Consider the following 13,577-nt stretch of genomic DNA (forward strand, 5'->3'; position numbering starts at 1 on the left):
AAAATATTTCCCACTGGCCCCATGTTTGTCACCAAATGGATGTCTGACTAAGAAGACCAGGTTTGTCCTGAAGAACTATTGTGGTCAGACCAACGTTTCTTCTCTAGATAAAGAATGCCCCTGGCGAACAGTTGTGGTCAGACCAAGGTTTCTTCTCTAGATGAAGAATGCTCCTGGAGAACCGTTATGGTCAGACCAGAAGTTGGTACTGAGATCATACCAGGAGTTACTTCTGAAGAAATACTTATATCACGTGATGTGGTGCTTATGAAAGGGTTCTGAAACTAGACCAAGAACTTGTTCTGAAGATACAAGACATGAGAACAACTTTTGCTTCTGAAGAAGTAGGTCTGATGGCTACCTCTAAAGAACTGAATGTAAGATCATGTTGAAAGTTCGTATAAACAGGAATGGCTGCATAACAGACTAGATCATATGAAATCTGCAGCAATTTACTTTATTGGTTTCTTTTTCTTACAGAGAATTGCAGAGAAACTGTCACCAACTTTTCCGAAGGTGAACTTTGACCTAACTGGGAGCATATCTCCACGGGATACAGACTATGATGAAGTGAAGGATGATGGGAAAGTTTTCCATGTACACAAAAAGACAAAAGACAAGGTCAGCAGGGATGAAATTAATTTAGGCAACATTGTAAAGTATATTTTGTTTATTTCATTTTATGATCATTATTTTTTTATATTTGATGCAGTTCATTTTAAAAACAACAAACTTTATTGTTTATTTCATTTTGTGCTTGAAGTTTAATTTGCTTTACTATATTTTGTTTCCATAGAGATATAGAGGCAGCAGTGTAGTAAGTTTTTTGTTTGAATATTTGTGGTATTATTTGATTAGAGAGAATGATTATGTTGTTCTAAAGAGGAAAACCTGACTTTTTAAATAAGGTCTCTCATAGCTTTTTATTCTTGCTTTTATTTTGTTTTTTCTTATTGCTTTTATGTCTTACAGTGCTTTTGAATATGATCAGAGTAAACTGAAAGATGAAAAACAAGATATTAATACCAAAGCATTTTCTTTTGCCAGTGCCTGTTAGAATCCTGAAACTGCCAAAACGTTTTTAGATTTGAATAAACATTTCTAAACAACAGGATTTGAAATTTAAGTCAGTTTAAGGATTTGATTTGAATTCTCATATGTACTTTATGTCAACTTGATAAAAATCGTAGAAGTACAACAATAATGAAGAAAGAATTACCCAAGTTCATGCTAGATCAATTACTGATTTTTCAGTGGCCATCTTCGCTTTTTTGTGAATTGTTTTGTTTTGTTTCCTTGGTTTCTAGCAGTATTATTTGGGGTTGTTTGGCAGCAAGTGTTTTTGCTTCGTTGTTCTGTTTGTAGCTGATTGTGTTCTTTCAGTATGAGAAGATTAGGAACGAGTCGGGGGATGAATTTTTCTGCCATGTCAAAACAGGAGAGACATTCTGGCAGCTACCCTCAGATCACACTGTACGTTTCCATGCTTTATGTGTGCACTTTCTGGGAATGTAGTACTCTGAGGTGGGATATCACAGACAGCTGACTGCTGGGGATTGGGTGTCACAGACAGCTGACTGCTGGATAGTGGTGTCACAGACAGCTGACTTATGGGCATGGGGTGTCACAGAAAGCTGACTGCTGGGGATTGGGTGTCACAGACAGCTGACTGCTGGATAGTGGTGTCACAGACAGCTGACTGCTGGGGATTGGGTGTCACAGACAGCTGACTGCTGGGGATGGGGTGTCACAGACAGCTGACTGCTGGATAGTGGTGTCACCGACAGCTGACTGCTGGGGATTGGGTGTCACAGACAGCTGACTGCTGGGTAGTGGTGTCACAGACAGCTGACTGCTGGGGATTGGGTGTCACAGACAGCTGACTGCTGGATAGTGGTGTCACAGACAACTGAATACTGGAGATAGGATATCACAGACAGATGACTACCGGCGATGGGGTGTCACAGACAGCTGATTGGTGGGAATGGGGTGTCACAGACAGCTGACTGCTTTGGTGGGATGTCACAGACAGCTGACTGCTGGGGATTGGGTGTCACAGACAGCTGACTGCTGGGGATGGGGTGTCACAGACAGCTGACTGCTGGATAGTGGTGTCACCGACAGCTGACTGCTGGGGATTGGGTGTCACAGACAGCTGACTGCTGGGGATTGGGTGTCACAGACACCTGACTGCTGGGTAGTGGTGTCACAGACAGCTGACTGCTGGGGATTGGGTGTCACAGACAGCTGACTGCTGGATAGTGGTGTCACAGACAACTGAATACTAGAGATAGGATATCACAGACAGATGACTACCGGCGATGGGGTGTCACAGACAGCTGATTGGTGGGAATGGGGTGTCACAGACAGCTGACTGCTTTGGTGGGATGTCACAGACAGCTGACTGCTGGGGATGAGTTGTCACAGACAGCTGACTGCTGGGGATTGGGTGTCACAGACAGCTGACTGCTGGGGATAGGGTGTCACAGACAGCTGACTGCTTCGGTGGGATGTCACAGACAGCTGACTGCTGGGGGTTGGGTGTCACAGACAGCTGACTGCTGGGGATTGAGTGTCACAGACAGCTGACTGCTGGGGATGGGGTGTCACTGACAGCTGACTGCTGGGGATTGAGTGTCACAGACAGCTGACTGCTGGGGATGGGGTGTCACCGACAGCTGACTGCTGGGGATGAGGTGTCACAGACAGCTGACTGCTTCGGTGGGATGTCACAGACAGCTGACTGCTGGGGATTGGGTGTCACAGACAGTGGACTGCTGGGGATTGGGTGTCACAGCCAGCTGACTGCTGGGGATGAGGTGTCACAGACAGCTGACTGCTGGGGATTGAGTGTCACAGACAGCTGACTGCTGAGGATGTGGTGTCACAGACAGAGGACTGTTTGGGATTGGGTGCTTCAGACATCTGTGGAGTGTCACAGACCTGAGGGCTACTTACCACTGGGTGTCACAGACAGCTGACTTTTCATGTGGGATTTCAAAGATTGAGGACTAATGGTGGTGGGATCTGGGGTCTCACAGACAGAGGACTGTTGTAGTTAGAGTGTCACAGAATGCAGACTGATGGGGTGGGATGTCATAGAGTTCCCTTCAACCAACTGCTGCACCTGCTTCAAGCCTGATTGCTGTGACATCATTGTTCTGTTGCTGTGTTGCTGGAAGCACCTGTCACTAAGAGCTTTTCGCTTTTCATTTTCTTTTAATTTTTTTTACCATTCAGGAATTGCTTGCATGTATGAGAATGGTATAACTGGCAGATGTGTCTGTTTGCTGTGACAGGCTGGCTGGCTGACTAGATGTTGAGGCCTTGGGATATATTTCTCTCCCATAATTTTCGCAGTTCTATTTACATAACGAACAACCAAAAGTCATAAGTAGACAACAATAAGAAAAATAGTCCTTGATATATCTGAACGTAAGGAGTATTGCACAAGCATATTTATTTTTTGACCATTTTGGCTTGCAGTAGAAACCATAAACCGACAAGTGGGGTGACCTTAGCTTCTAGTTACTGCATAGACACATAAAGGTGATATGTTAAAATGAGGAGACAGATTCTCCAGAAAATATCAACACATGTCCATAATTCTCATAAACATTAAGACCCTGTCCAAGAATTTGGGCACAGGATGATTGTAACTTACAGTACAAGGATGTGTTTTTTTACAACAGCTTAACACAGCCATTCATTGATGTGGCCAGGATATCCTGGTGCAGCAGCTTAAAGGCCTTTGTCAACAAGACAGGCACGTGTAGGACTGCTACTTTAAACTCTACCCTGATAGATTTCAAAACATTTTCCTTATTTTCCATACATTAATTTGTAGCCATTTGTGTAATTATTGAGCATTGTGAAACATGTTCATACTCTGATCATAGGGATCATTTCTATAGTATGCTTCAATAAGGCCAGGAATTAATGACAATCTACCACAAGACAGACAAGATTAATTTTGTAGCTTAGTTTTCATTTGCAGATAAAGGGATCCCCTTTTTGTTAATAAAGAAAGCACCACAAAGAAACGAAAAGTAATGAAATATTCATGTTTAGATTGTGAAAATATTCATCAAAAGATTTAATTAATTACTATGTGTATTAGGAATTTTCTGTGTTACAGCAGAATGTTCCAACAACAGGGTGGTGGTTGTGGAGATATATAGGGTCAGTTATGTGATGATAAATAAGCATATTAACATGGAGTTTTTTACCGCAGTGTCATCCAAAATTGTATCATTAATTTACTTTATAAAATCACATTTTCCATTGTCAACACCACTACAACAAAGAGAAATTCATAACTTTGCACCAGAGTAAAGACTTAATAATCATATGCTATTGAAAGGCAAGTGCTTATATATCTGTTGGAATTGTGCCAGAAACTTAGTATATTAGATTCCATTCCTGGCGCATGGTATATGTCCGGAGACAGTATCACTTTGGGCTCTGCTGCCCCTTTAGCATGACCATTTATATCTAACTGAAATGCTGGTAGGATTGGTGTTAAATCGCCTTCTCCCATCTCATTGTTACAATGCATGCCACCACAACTGATGTTAACACAGTAGACAAGTCAACAAGCCGTCTCTACGTGATGTTTGAAGTAGCTGTTGTCATACACCTACAGTCATGCACTTCTCCTTGTCAGCGTCATCACCGATCATCCCATGACACAGTATTATAAGTCGTTCACTGGTCATGAGGGAAACATTGGTTGCTGCACTGAAGGACGACTGGAACATAAACATGCATGGACCCATGGGCCCCAAGGGACCAGTGAACGACATATTTATCATACTGAACACCTCAATGTTAATTCTGAATTGTTTGAAGCAGGGGTGCAAATCTTTTGGAGCCATCACTTGATTTTGGAGAAAAGAAAACAGATTTAGAGTTATCTCCCTTCCATGAATTGTCATTCACTATACATTTGTACTTTCATACAGTGTTACTCAAGAAAAAGAATTACTACCTCAAACTCAAAGTACCAAATGAGTTCAGCTTTCCCAGTGGGGTACATAGAAAATGTTAGTTTCTTGTAAGCAGGTGCATTGAATATTATAGAGGAGTGCTCAGCCAATCAGAAAATGACATTTATGTAAGGGACAAGAAAATATAGAATGTTTGACAATGAACTGAGTTTAAAGTTAAACCTTTACGCTTGCCTGGGGCATTGGTTGTCTGTCTGGTGTGTGTATTAAGAATGTGAAAGGATTGTAAATAGCTTACACTCTATCATATCTGTCCTGCTTTTAGTAATAGAGCACCGCATTTTCTAAACTGTTTCACATTTTAAGAATATATGAAGATTTATGTCTTGAGTAATGATCAGATATTTGGAAGAAATTGTAAGTTCATGGCTTGTAAAATTATTTTTTAATTGTGGACAGTTAATGAATGCATGTTGACCAATAATAGTTAGTATAGTGTTGCGATGTTTGTCTGGAACAGGTCCATGTAATGTATTTGTGTAATACATCTGGAAAAGTAATAGACAATAAATAAATGTCCTCTGACTTTAGAACAAGCCTGTTGCAGCGTTGTGCTCTTTGTTTCAGTTACGAGTTTATAATGGTGAAACAGTGGACGAGAATCGGAACAGACAGATGAGCCAATCATTGAGGATATCGAAGGCTAAGTCGCTGTGCGAGGGTATTGACTTCATGAAGGGAGCCAACATGGCTGCCAAGTCTTCCACGTTGCCACCAAGCTTCTCCTACACAAACAGTTTATCGGTAATGTCATAACCCAGTTACCATGGTTACAAAAGATTAAGCTGTAGCTTGCAGATTGAAAGAATGATTTTCTATGAATGGTGACCAAGTGATTTGGAATGATGTGCAACGATTATTATCTGTAGCAAGGAAGATGTGGGACATCATTTGATGTACATGTATCAGGGTAGGTATCTCACCTGTCAAGCTCCACACAGTCACAACCTGTGTCATGGCTCTCTGTCACTGACACAAGCCCGTAGCTCCTCGCAATAACAGTCCATTCATACAGCAATAACACCACACACTCAATCAGATCTGGGTTAGGACCAGTCTGCTCTCTGTCACTGACACAAGCCCGTAACTCCTTGCAATAACAGTCCATTCATACAGCAATAACACCACACACTCAAGGAGATCTGGGTTAGAATAAGTCTGCTCTCTGTCTCTGACACAACCCCAGATGTCCATTACCTGAAATATAAGTCCCAAACAAGCTGTGTACAAGCTGTGTTAGACATAGTTGTCTTCTGGTGTATTGTTACTGTAATTGTTGTTACATTGATGTAGCTTGTGAAAATACACATCCAGGGTGCTATTCACCATAGTCTGTGTTAAATGTGTGAGATAGAACTTAATCTTACACTTGTAATCCTAGGAGTGCTGGGAACTGTTGCTAGTAGCAACAACCCTCAGTTTCAAAACACGGGGGAGTTTGTCTTACACTTGCCACTTCCTGTGCTCTGGAAATGAGGACGAGGACTCCATTGAATGTACAGAGGTCCTTGTCCTTATTTAGTGCAGTTTCCGTGAATGCTAAATCTATGATGGACCAAAACATTTGGCAGTATTTGCTCTGCTGTATGAGGTACACAAATAGACAGGTTTAAGATTTTACTTTTACATGGCCCAAGAAAGCTTGTATTGTATTAATGTATTTGGAAAAGTGTGAAAATGAACTGAAATTTTTGCCTTACCGGTACATTTCCTGATAATCTGTGAAGTCTATAAACCTATATATGCTATAAAAAGGTCTAACATTCCATGAATTGCCTCAATAAGGCCCTGAATTATGTCAAACATTGTTAACTTAATAACCATCTATTATTATTTTTTCTCAGGAAAGTTTTGATGAATCATTCATTAATGAAAGTAATATTATTTTGTTTCGTATGATCACTGACTGTTTTCATTATTTTGTTTAGTATGATCACTGACTGTTTTCATTATTTTGTTTAGAATGATCACTGACTGTTTTCATTATACACAAATATTTTGTCATCACTTGACAACAGGAGATATGTGAAAGTCAGCATAATTGTTACCACTGGCTCTCTATGAAACAGTAACAGAGAAAGTTGTGCTCTGCCTTCACTATTCTTCTTCAGGGTGGTGTACCCATGGTATACTTGCAGTTATACACTGGTTGTATACAGGCTGTATATACTACGTGAAATCTGTTAACATCCCACTCTCCTGGGACAGAATTGTTGAGACGATGGGACAGTGAAGTGCAACAAGAAGGAAGAATGAAAATATCAATATACTTATTAATTTATACTGTGTTTGAAGGATTTGTAAAAATGTTATTGCCTACTTGAAATCTGAAGTTTGTGAGTGGACCAGGCATGTTTACCTGTGTGTTCAACTGCCGGTATACAGACACCCACAATCCTGTTGCCTTGCACCTTGACGATGTTCACTTCCTGTTCATGTGGTCCCAGCAAGCTCTTCAACAACCTCACCATGATTGAAGTCCTCACTGCACGGAGTATACAGTAATATCACAGCTTGGCATATACAGCATTGCCCATTTCTTTAACCCATAAATGAAGTGTGCTGTCTTCACAGTCATCAACACAACTAACAGTGCATTCAGGCTTGTTCCAATGAAAGTGTCTTTGACGTCCTTAACATGATTGCATGTGTTACTATCATGGCATTTCTGGTCATGCTTTCCAGCCATGTCTTCCTCTGGTGATGTCTTCTCACCACAGTCTTCGGCACGGCCTTACCTTTTTCCTGCTATATGTTGACGTCTGCTGTTGCCTATTGACTGACTCCCGCTCTTGGCCCTGTTGGCATTTCATGTTTGGAAGGACCTTTTTGCAAGTTGTTCCAATCCTTGTTGTTTCTGTTTGTTTGTTACATTTCTCTGACAAAATTTGTTCCTTTTGCATCAGAATGTCATCTTTTGGTCATATCCTGCATTTGTCAGTTCTGCTTTTTATCATGCCATTGACGTCTGTTTTCCTGACATGCTTTTCATGTTTTGACCATCTGACCTTGCTGCCTGTGTGCACAATACCTACCTCCCTGACATCTGCAACTATTTTCTTATGCCATGTCTGATCGCATCACTGTCGAATTTGCTGAAACGTTTTTTGTCTCCTTGAATGCTGACCTTGACCAACTTGCTTGGCCAATCACCTGCTTCTGGTGTCTGCCTCCTGTTAGAGGATGTATTTGTCCTGTTCCCCCTAGGCATTGCCTGTTCAGACTATCCTTCAATATCCACTACAACACCAGACTGAGATTTGCACACAGATATCAGCGCAAGAGTCACTACCAATCTTGAATTACATGATCCAGAAATTACAGTCATCTACATTCAACCCTCTTATACATGGACACTTGTGTTTTCGCATATAAAGCGGATAAGGGATGAGTATAGAGTTGTTCATCTGAGAAAGGCTGGTAGAGCTTGGAAGGAATGACTTTAGGATGTAAGAACGGTCAAACTTGGTGAGTGTAGGCTGGTAGAGCTTGGAAGGAATGACTTTAGGCTGGTACATCTGTCAAAGTTGATGAGTTTAGGCTGGTAGAGCTTGGAAGAGGATGAGTTTAGGCTGGTAGAGCTTGGAAGAGGATGAGTTTAGGCTGGTACATCGGTCAAAGTTGATGAGTTTAGGCTGGTAGAGCTTGGAAGAGGATGAGTAATAATCATAGTAATATATGATAAAATATATGATAATAATAATTGATTTGTTTTGTGCCTTCCTATCACCTTTTGCCGCGAGACTGCTAGATCTGAGAAGGGGATTAATATAGGCGTCTGGAGCCAAATAAGGGATGGCATAAGGTTGGTGGAACTCTGAAAGGGATGAGTATGCACTGAGACTGTATGGTCTCTGGTATGGGATGCTAGGACTGTGAATCAGATGAGTGTAGTCTGCTCAAGTAGAACTGGGGATAAACATGAAAGGCATATAAATCTTTTACTAAATATATGCCCTGTGTGAGTGAAGATTTGTTGCCATTTGTCAATTTGAAATGAAAGAAAAGTGATGCATTCGTTGATGTAAGTTCTGATAATGCTGTTCAAGTTTTGGTAGTCGACATCTTGAAATAAACAAATAAAAAAGTGGATGGATCCTGTCCTGCACCAACTGCAAACTCCATCCCTAATGCCATCATGCAGGCTGTCTCAAACAAGATGGCTGCCTCCATTTCCTTTTCACTCCTCATGGCACTGTTTCCAACAAGATGGTTTCTTCACTCTGGAAGGCACAGCAAACACTCTTATTTACTCAGCCATTCTGACTCATCAGTTTGTGGTTTCAGGCAAATGACATTCCTCAGTCTACCCAGCCACAGCCTGTGTCACCCACCATTAGGTTTGATGTAAGTAGTTCAAGGTCTTTTCTGATACTGTCTGCCTGACAACTGATGTCTTGCATGGACAAGAGCACATGGATATTTGTGCCTTGACAGAATTAGCATGTCATTGTATTTTGCATAGCTGCATTAATTTTTAGTTGGTGTACAAGACTGACTGACAATGCGTATTAAAGTCTAAAAATCAAAATGGACTTTTACATAATTATTTCTTTTGACTCACACTGTTTTGCAATTAACTGGACTGAAGATATGCATGTTTTAACCAACACTCTCCTTGGAAATGTGTAATTTATACGAAAATCAGTATTTAAAAAAAAAAAGAAAAAGAATCATCATTTATTTTAATCTTTTCACAGAACTTGTGCTTGTATGATGGTGTGACCAAAGATTATTTTTTCATTCATACATAGAACTTGTCGGAAATCATTAATGCAAATTTTCATAAATCTGCATATTTGGCTAAATTTGTGTAAACCAACTTTAAAAAAGATAAAAGGCTTGACACTATTGTGCATGGTATTGTTGATCCTCCATGGCTTATTGTTTTGTCACCTGATTCTATGTTGCTGTATGTAAGAAATGTGTATCATTAACAAATATCCTTTGATGTTTTGTTGATGACATTGATGGTTTCAATCACTTACATAAGATATATGAAATATCTAAACACCATCAGATGTGTGCATCTTGGGCTAATGTCTCGTGATGGTATTCAGAGTTGCCTCCCTTGAATGTTGTCATGCTCTCCATTCATACATAGTTTCGTTCTGTTTCATTTGGAAGGCATTTTCATTATTGTTGCACTTAAGATGTATGTCATGCCATGAATTTAGACTTGTAGCACAATTATGCTTGACGTGATCACTAACATAACCTCGTGCTCCTCCCAAGTGCTGTCTTGTTTAGTACACACTGGAACCATTGCCATTCCCTAACACATCTTTACATTGTAAACATGCCACTTTCTTCTAGTCAAAAATTTGCTTTCAAATACTGCTTTCATGGGAAACATACACTCATAGTCTTTTCATGGAGAACAGTATCATCTTCACTGTTCATCATTTTCAGAGGAAAACATGGAAGAATACTTGTCTCCATCACATGGGTCTTGCCATCTCACTATACTCAGCACAGATCCTATCCTCAGATGATTCTTTCGCTTTCCTCATTTTAATCACCGTTTTAAGCTCTTCAAACTGAACTCCAGCATTCAGGCTCTGTAGATTGCTATTCAGTGAGTGAGTGAGTGAGTTGAGTTTTACGCCACACTCAGCAATATTCTAGCTATATGGCAGAGGTCTGTAAATAATCGAGTCTGGATCAGACAATCCAGTGATCAACAACATGAGCATCGATCTGTGCATGAGCATCGATCTGCGCAATTGGGAACCAATGACATGTGTCAACCATGTCAGCGAGTCTAGCAACCCAATCCCATTAGTTGCCTCCTACGACAAGCACAGTCACCTTTTGTGGCAAGCATGGGTTGCTGAAGGCCTATTCTACCCCAGGACTTTCACGGGTCTGCAATCCAGAGATCTATGTGTCCTGTTATCTGACCAGGCTTTGAAATTCTTTGCATAGAGTCTGTGCTGAAATAATAACAGACAAATAGTTAATATATGCCTAAGGTACCGGAAGATCAGACTTTGAAATCTCTCTTTATTTGGACAAAAATGAAATTATTTCATGTATGAAATTAGTGATTCTTTGGGCAAACAGCAAACAAATAAACATGGAAATAAACACATGAGCATTATTATTCAGCACTTTCCCTAATTCAGAAGTTTCAAACACTATTATCAAACATGAAGAGGACAACCATGACTTTCTAAAATCAAACTGGAGACATAATGGTCAAATGTTCAGCAAGAGTAATTCTCAAGTTCCAAAACTGTTCCAGGACCTGATCAAGTCTTTCCACCCACAATCCCTGGACCCAATCCTATCCTTTTACACTCTGTCCTAGTACATGATCCAGTTCATGGATCCCTGTCCCTGGTCCCAATCCTGTCACAGGACATTATCCAATTCAGGGATCCTCCGTCTATGGACGTGATCCTATCATTGAAGCGGCTGTCACTAGGCCCAATCCTATCCTTTAACCCTCTGTCCCTGTCCAGTCTATGGATCCTATGTCCATGGCCCTGATCCTATCACTGGAGCCACTGACTGTTCCTAACCATGATCCATTCCACGGAATCTCTGTCCTTGGTCATGATCCTAAAACTAGACATGCGATCCCTGAACCCAATCCAATTTTTGACTCTCTCTTCCTATACATGATGCAGTCAGTGGATCTTCTGTCTGATCCTGTCTCTGGACCTGATTCTGTTCTTAGATCCTTTGTCCTTGTACCTGAGCATGTGGTTGTACAAGCAGTGTTGGCTGCTGGCTTGTAGCCAGTCCCTGCATGGCAGCTGTGTATGTTCTGATTGGCCAGTTTATGGTTTCAGACTGGTGATACACCTCCCTCCAACAAACCTAGGCCAAGCTCACCTGCCTTTAGGTTTGATGTAAGTAAGCGTGTAAGTGTACACTCAAGTGCCTTCTGAGATTTGTGTGTATTTATAGTCTGTATGCGTATGTGCATTATACTCTAGTAACAAGGTGTTTCAGTGTATGGCATCAAACATTTTGTCTGTGGGAAGGAGTACGGAGACCTTTCTATTTGTGACTGGACATGTGTAGTCCATGTTTGTTGGTTGTTGAATTGCTGCAGTCAGCACTATTCCAGCTGTGTAAAGACAGCTTGAAAACATTCAAGTTTGAAGACATCACAGGTAGTGGTCGACATAATGAGCCTCAGTCTTTGTAGTTGGATACAACCTGATCTTGTTTATTATGGAATAGATAACAAGTGTTTCATTTCGTGAGAGTGACATTTTGATACACATTCTTGGGCCATTGTCCTGCTTTACAATTGTGCAAGAATCTATATTGAGACCTTGATCTCACAAAATAAAGAAGCTGTTATCCCTACAATTTCTTCTATATTATGACCACACATACTGAGGGGAAAACATGAGGGATTACATGAAAAGACAAGTGTCCCTTCATTTTTTGTTCCACGTTTCTTTCAGAAGCTTTTTAACTTGTGCTTTAATATGATCCCTTTTTTTCCCTCAGTATGTATTGTTCTGTATTGTACATCTCAACTTCTACATGACTCTCAAACGCTGACCTTGTTTGTTACTTCCTGTAACAATAATGGGTTCCTGAAGGTCACTTCTCGCTCAGAGTTTCATAGAAAACTTACGTCCTTATAAAACTGTATTTTGTATCCCAGAATGGTTTCAAATGTATATTTGATTACAACTGTTGACCATCAGCATAATTATACTGGCAGTGAAAGGTGAGCATGACATTGTACCTCAGCATGGTTGGGATTTTTTTAAGGACAGCATTAAACAACAGTCATACCTGAACTGGAAACCTAAAGGAATCCTTTTGAAACTTTTGTATAGTGAATATATAAATCAGAAGGAAATTTTAATTTACATTTTGCCATTTCTTGCCAAAGACAAAATGGTTGGTGCCTTGTATGCAACCTGTAGGTAGATTCTTCATCCAGCAGTGGAGATTGGCAACAATAAAACAGTGCTGCATGCACAGTGTGTTGAGTGGAACAGTCAGCGATGGTGTATTAGCTTTTATATCATAGCTTCTAGAATGATATGGTATACCACAGTGGAATAAGGTTTCACTTCATAGTTAATAGTTTGCTAAATATTTCGCCATTCACTCTGCCACCCAAATACATGATGGACTGCTAACCCTGGGATGAGAACAAAACTTTCTGAGTCATCATATTTAGCTTCTAGCTCCTTATTGAGCTGTCGACACTCACGGCTCTCGGGGACATAAAACACTTCCCACCCTCAGACAAGGACAAAACTTCCTTATTTGTTTTATTTAGCTTCTATCTACATTTTTGCCTGTTGACACTCACGGCTGTCAGTGGCAGGAAACAACTTCCCACCCTGGGACAAGGACAAGACTTTCTTAGTCATCGTATTTAGCTTCTAGCTCCATATTTAACTGTTGACACTCACAACTCTCAGGGGCTTAAAACTCTTCTCACCCTGAGACCAGAACAAAACGTCCTTATCTGTCATTATAAGCTAATAGTTATGGATCCATTCCATGCATAATAACTGTGACATAAAAGTAACCTTATTTTTCTCTGATTTTCAAACAATTAACTGGCTTTTGTTTGACATG

The 13,577-nt window shown here is 40.5% G+C and overlaps 1 protein-coding gene across 6 annotated transcripts in view; it reads left to right on the plus strand.

Moving 5' to 3' along the window:
• Nucleotides 1–13,577, plus strand: part of LOC137255739 (rho GTPase-activating protein 15-like) — a 49,716-nt gene that overhangs the window by 15,167 nt on the left and 20,972 nt on the right. For 2 of the 6 annotated variants that reach the window (XM_067793240.1, XM_067793241.1), the window contains exons 3-7: nt 481–621; nt 1,384–1,473; nt 5,577–5,753; nt 9,297–9,356; nt 11,810–11,869. In XM_067793240.1, the coding sequence (XP_067649341.1) occupies nt 481–621; nt 1,384–1,473; nt 5,577–5,753; nt 9,297–9,356; nt 11,810–11,869 (528 nt within the window). Of the gene's footprint in view, nt 1–480; nt 622–796; nt 818–1,383; nt 1,474–5,576; nt 5,754–9,296; nt 9,357–11,809; nt 11,870–13,577 lie in introns of all 6 variants that reach the window. The other 4 variants (XM_067793239.1, XM_067793242.1, XM_067793243.1 and 1 more) reach the window with 4 other exon arrangements.

Source organism: Haliotis asinina, chromosome 11 (assembly GCF_037392515.1).
Source record: "Haliotis asinina isolate JCU_RB_2024 chromosome 11, JCU_Hal_asi_v2, whole genome shotgun sequence".
Taxonomy (NCBI): domain Eukaryota; kingdom Metazoa; phylum Mollusca; class Gastropoda; order Lepetellida; family Haliotidae; genus Haliotis; species Haliotis asinina.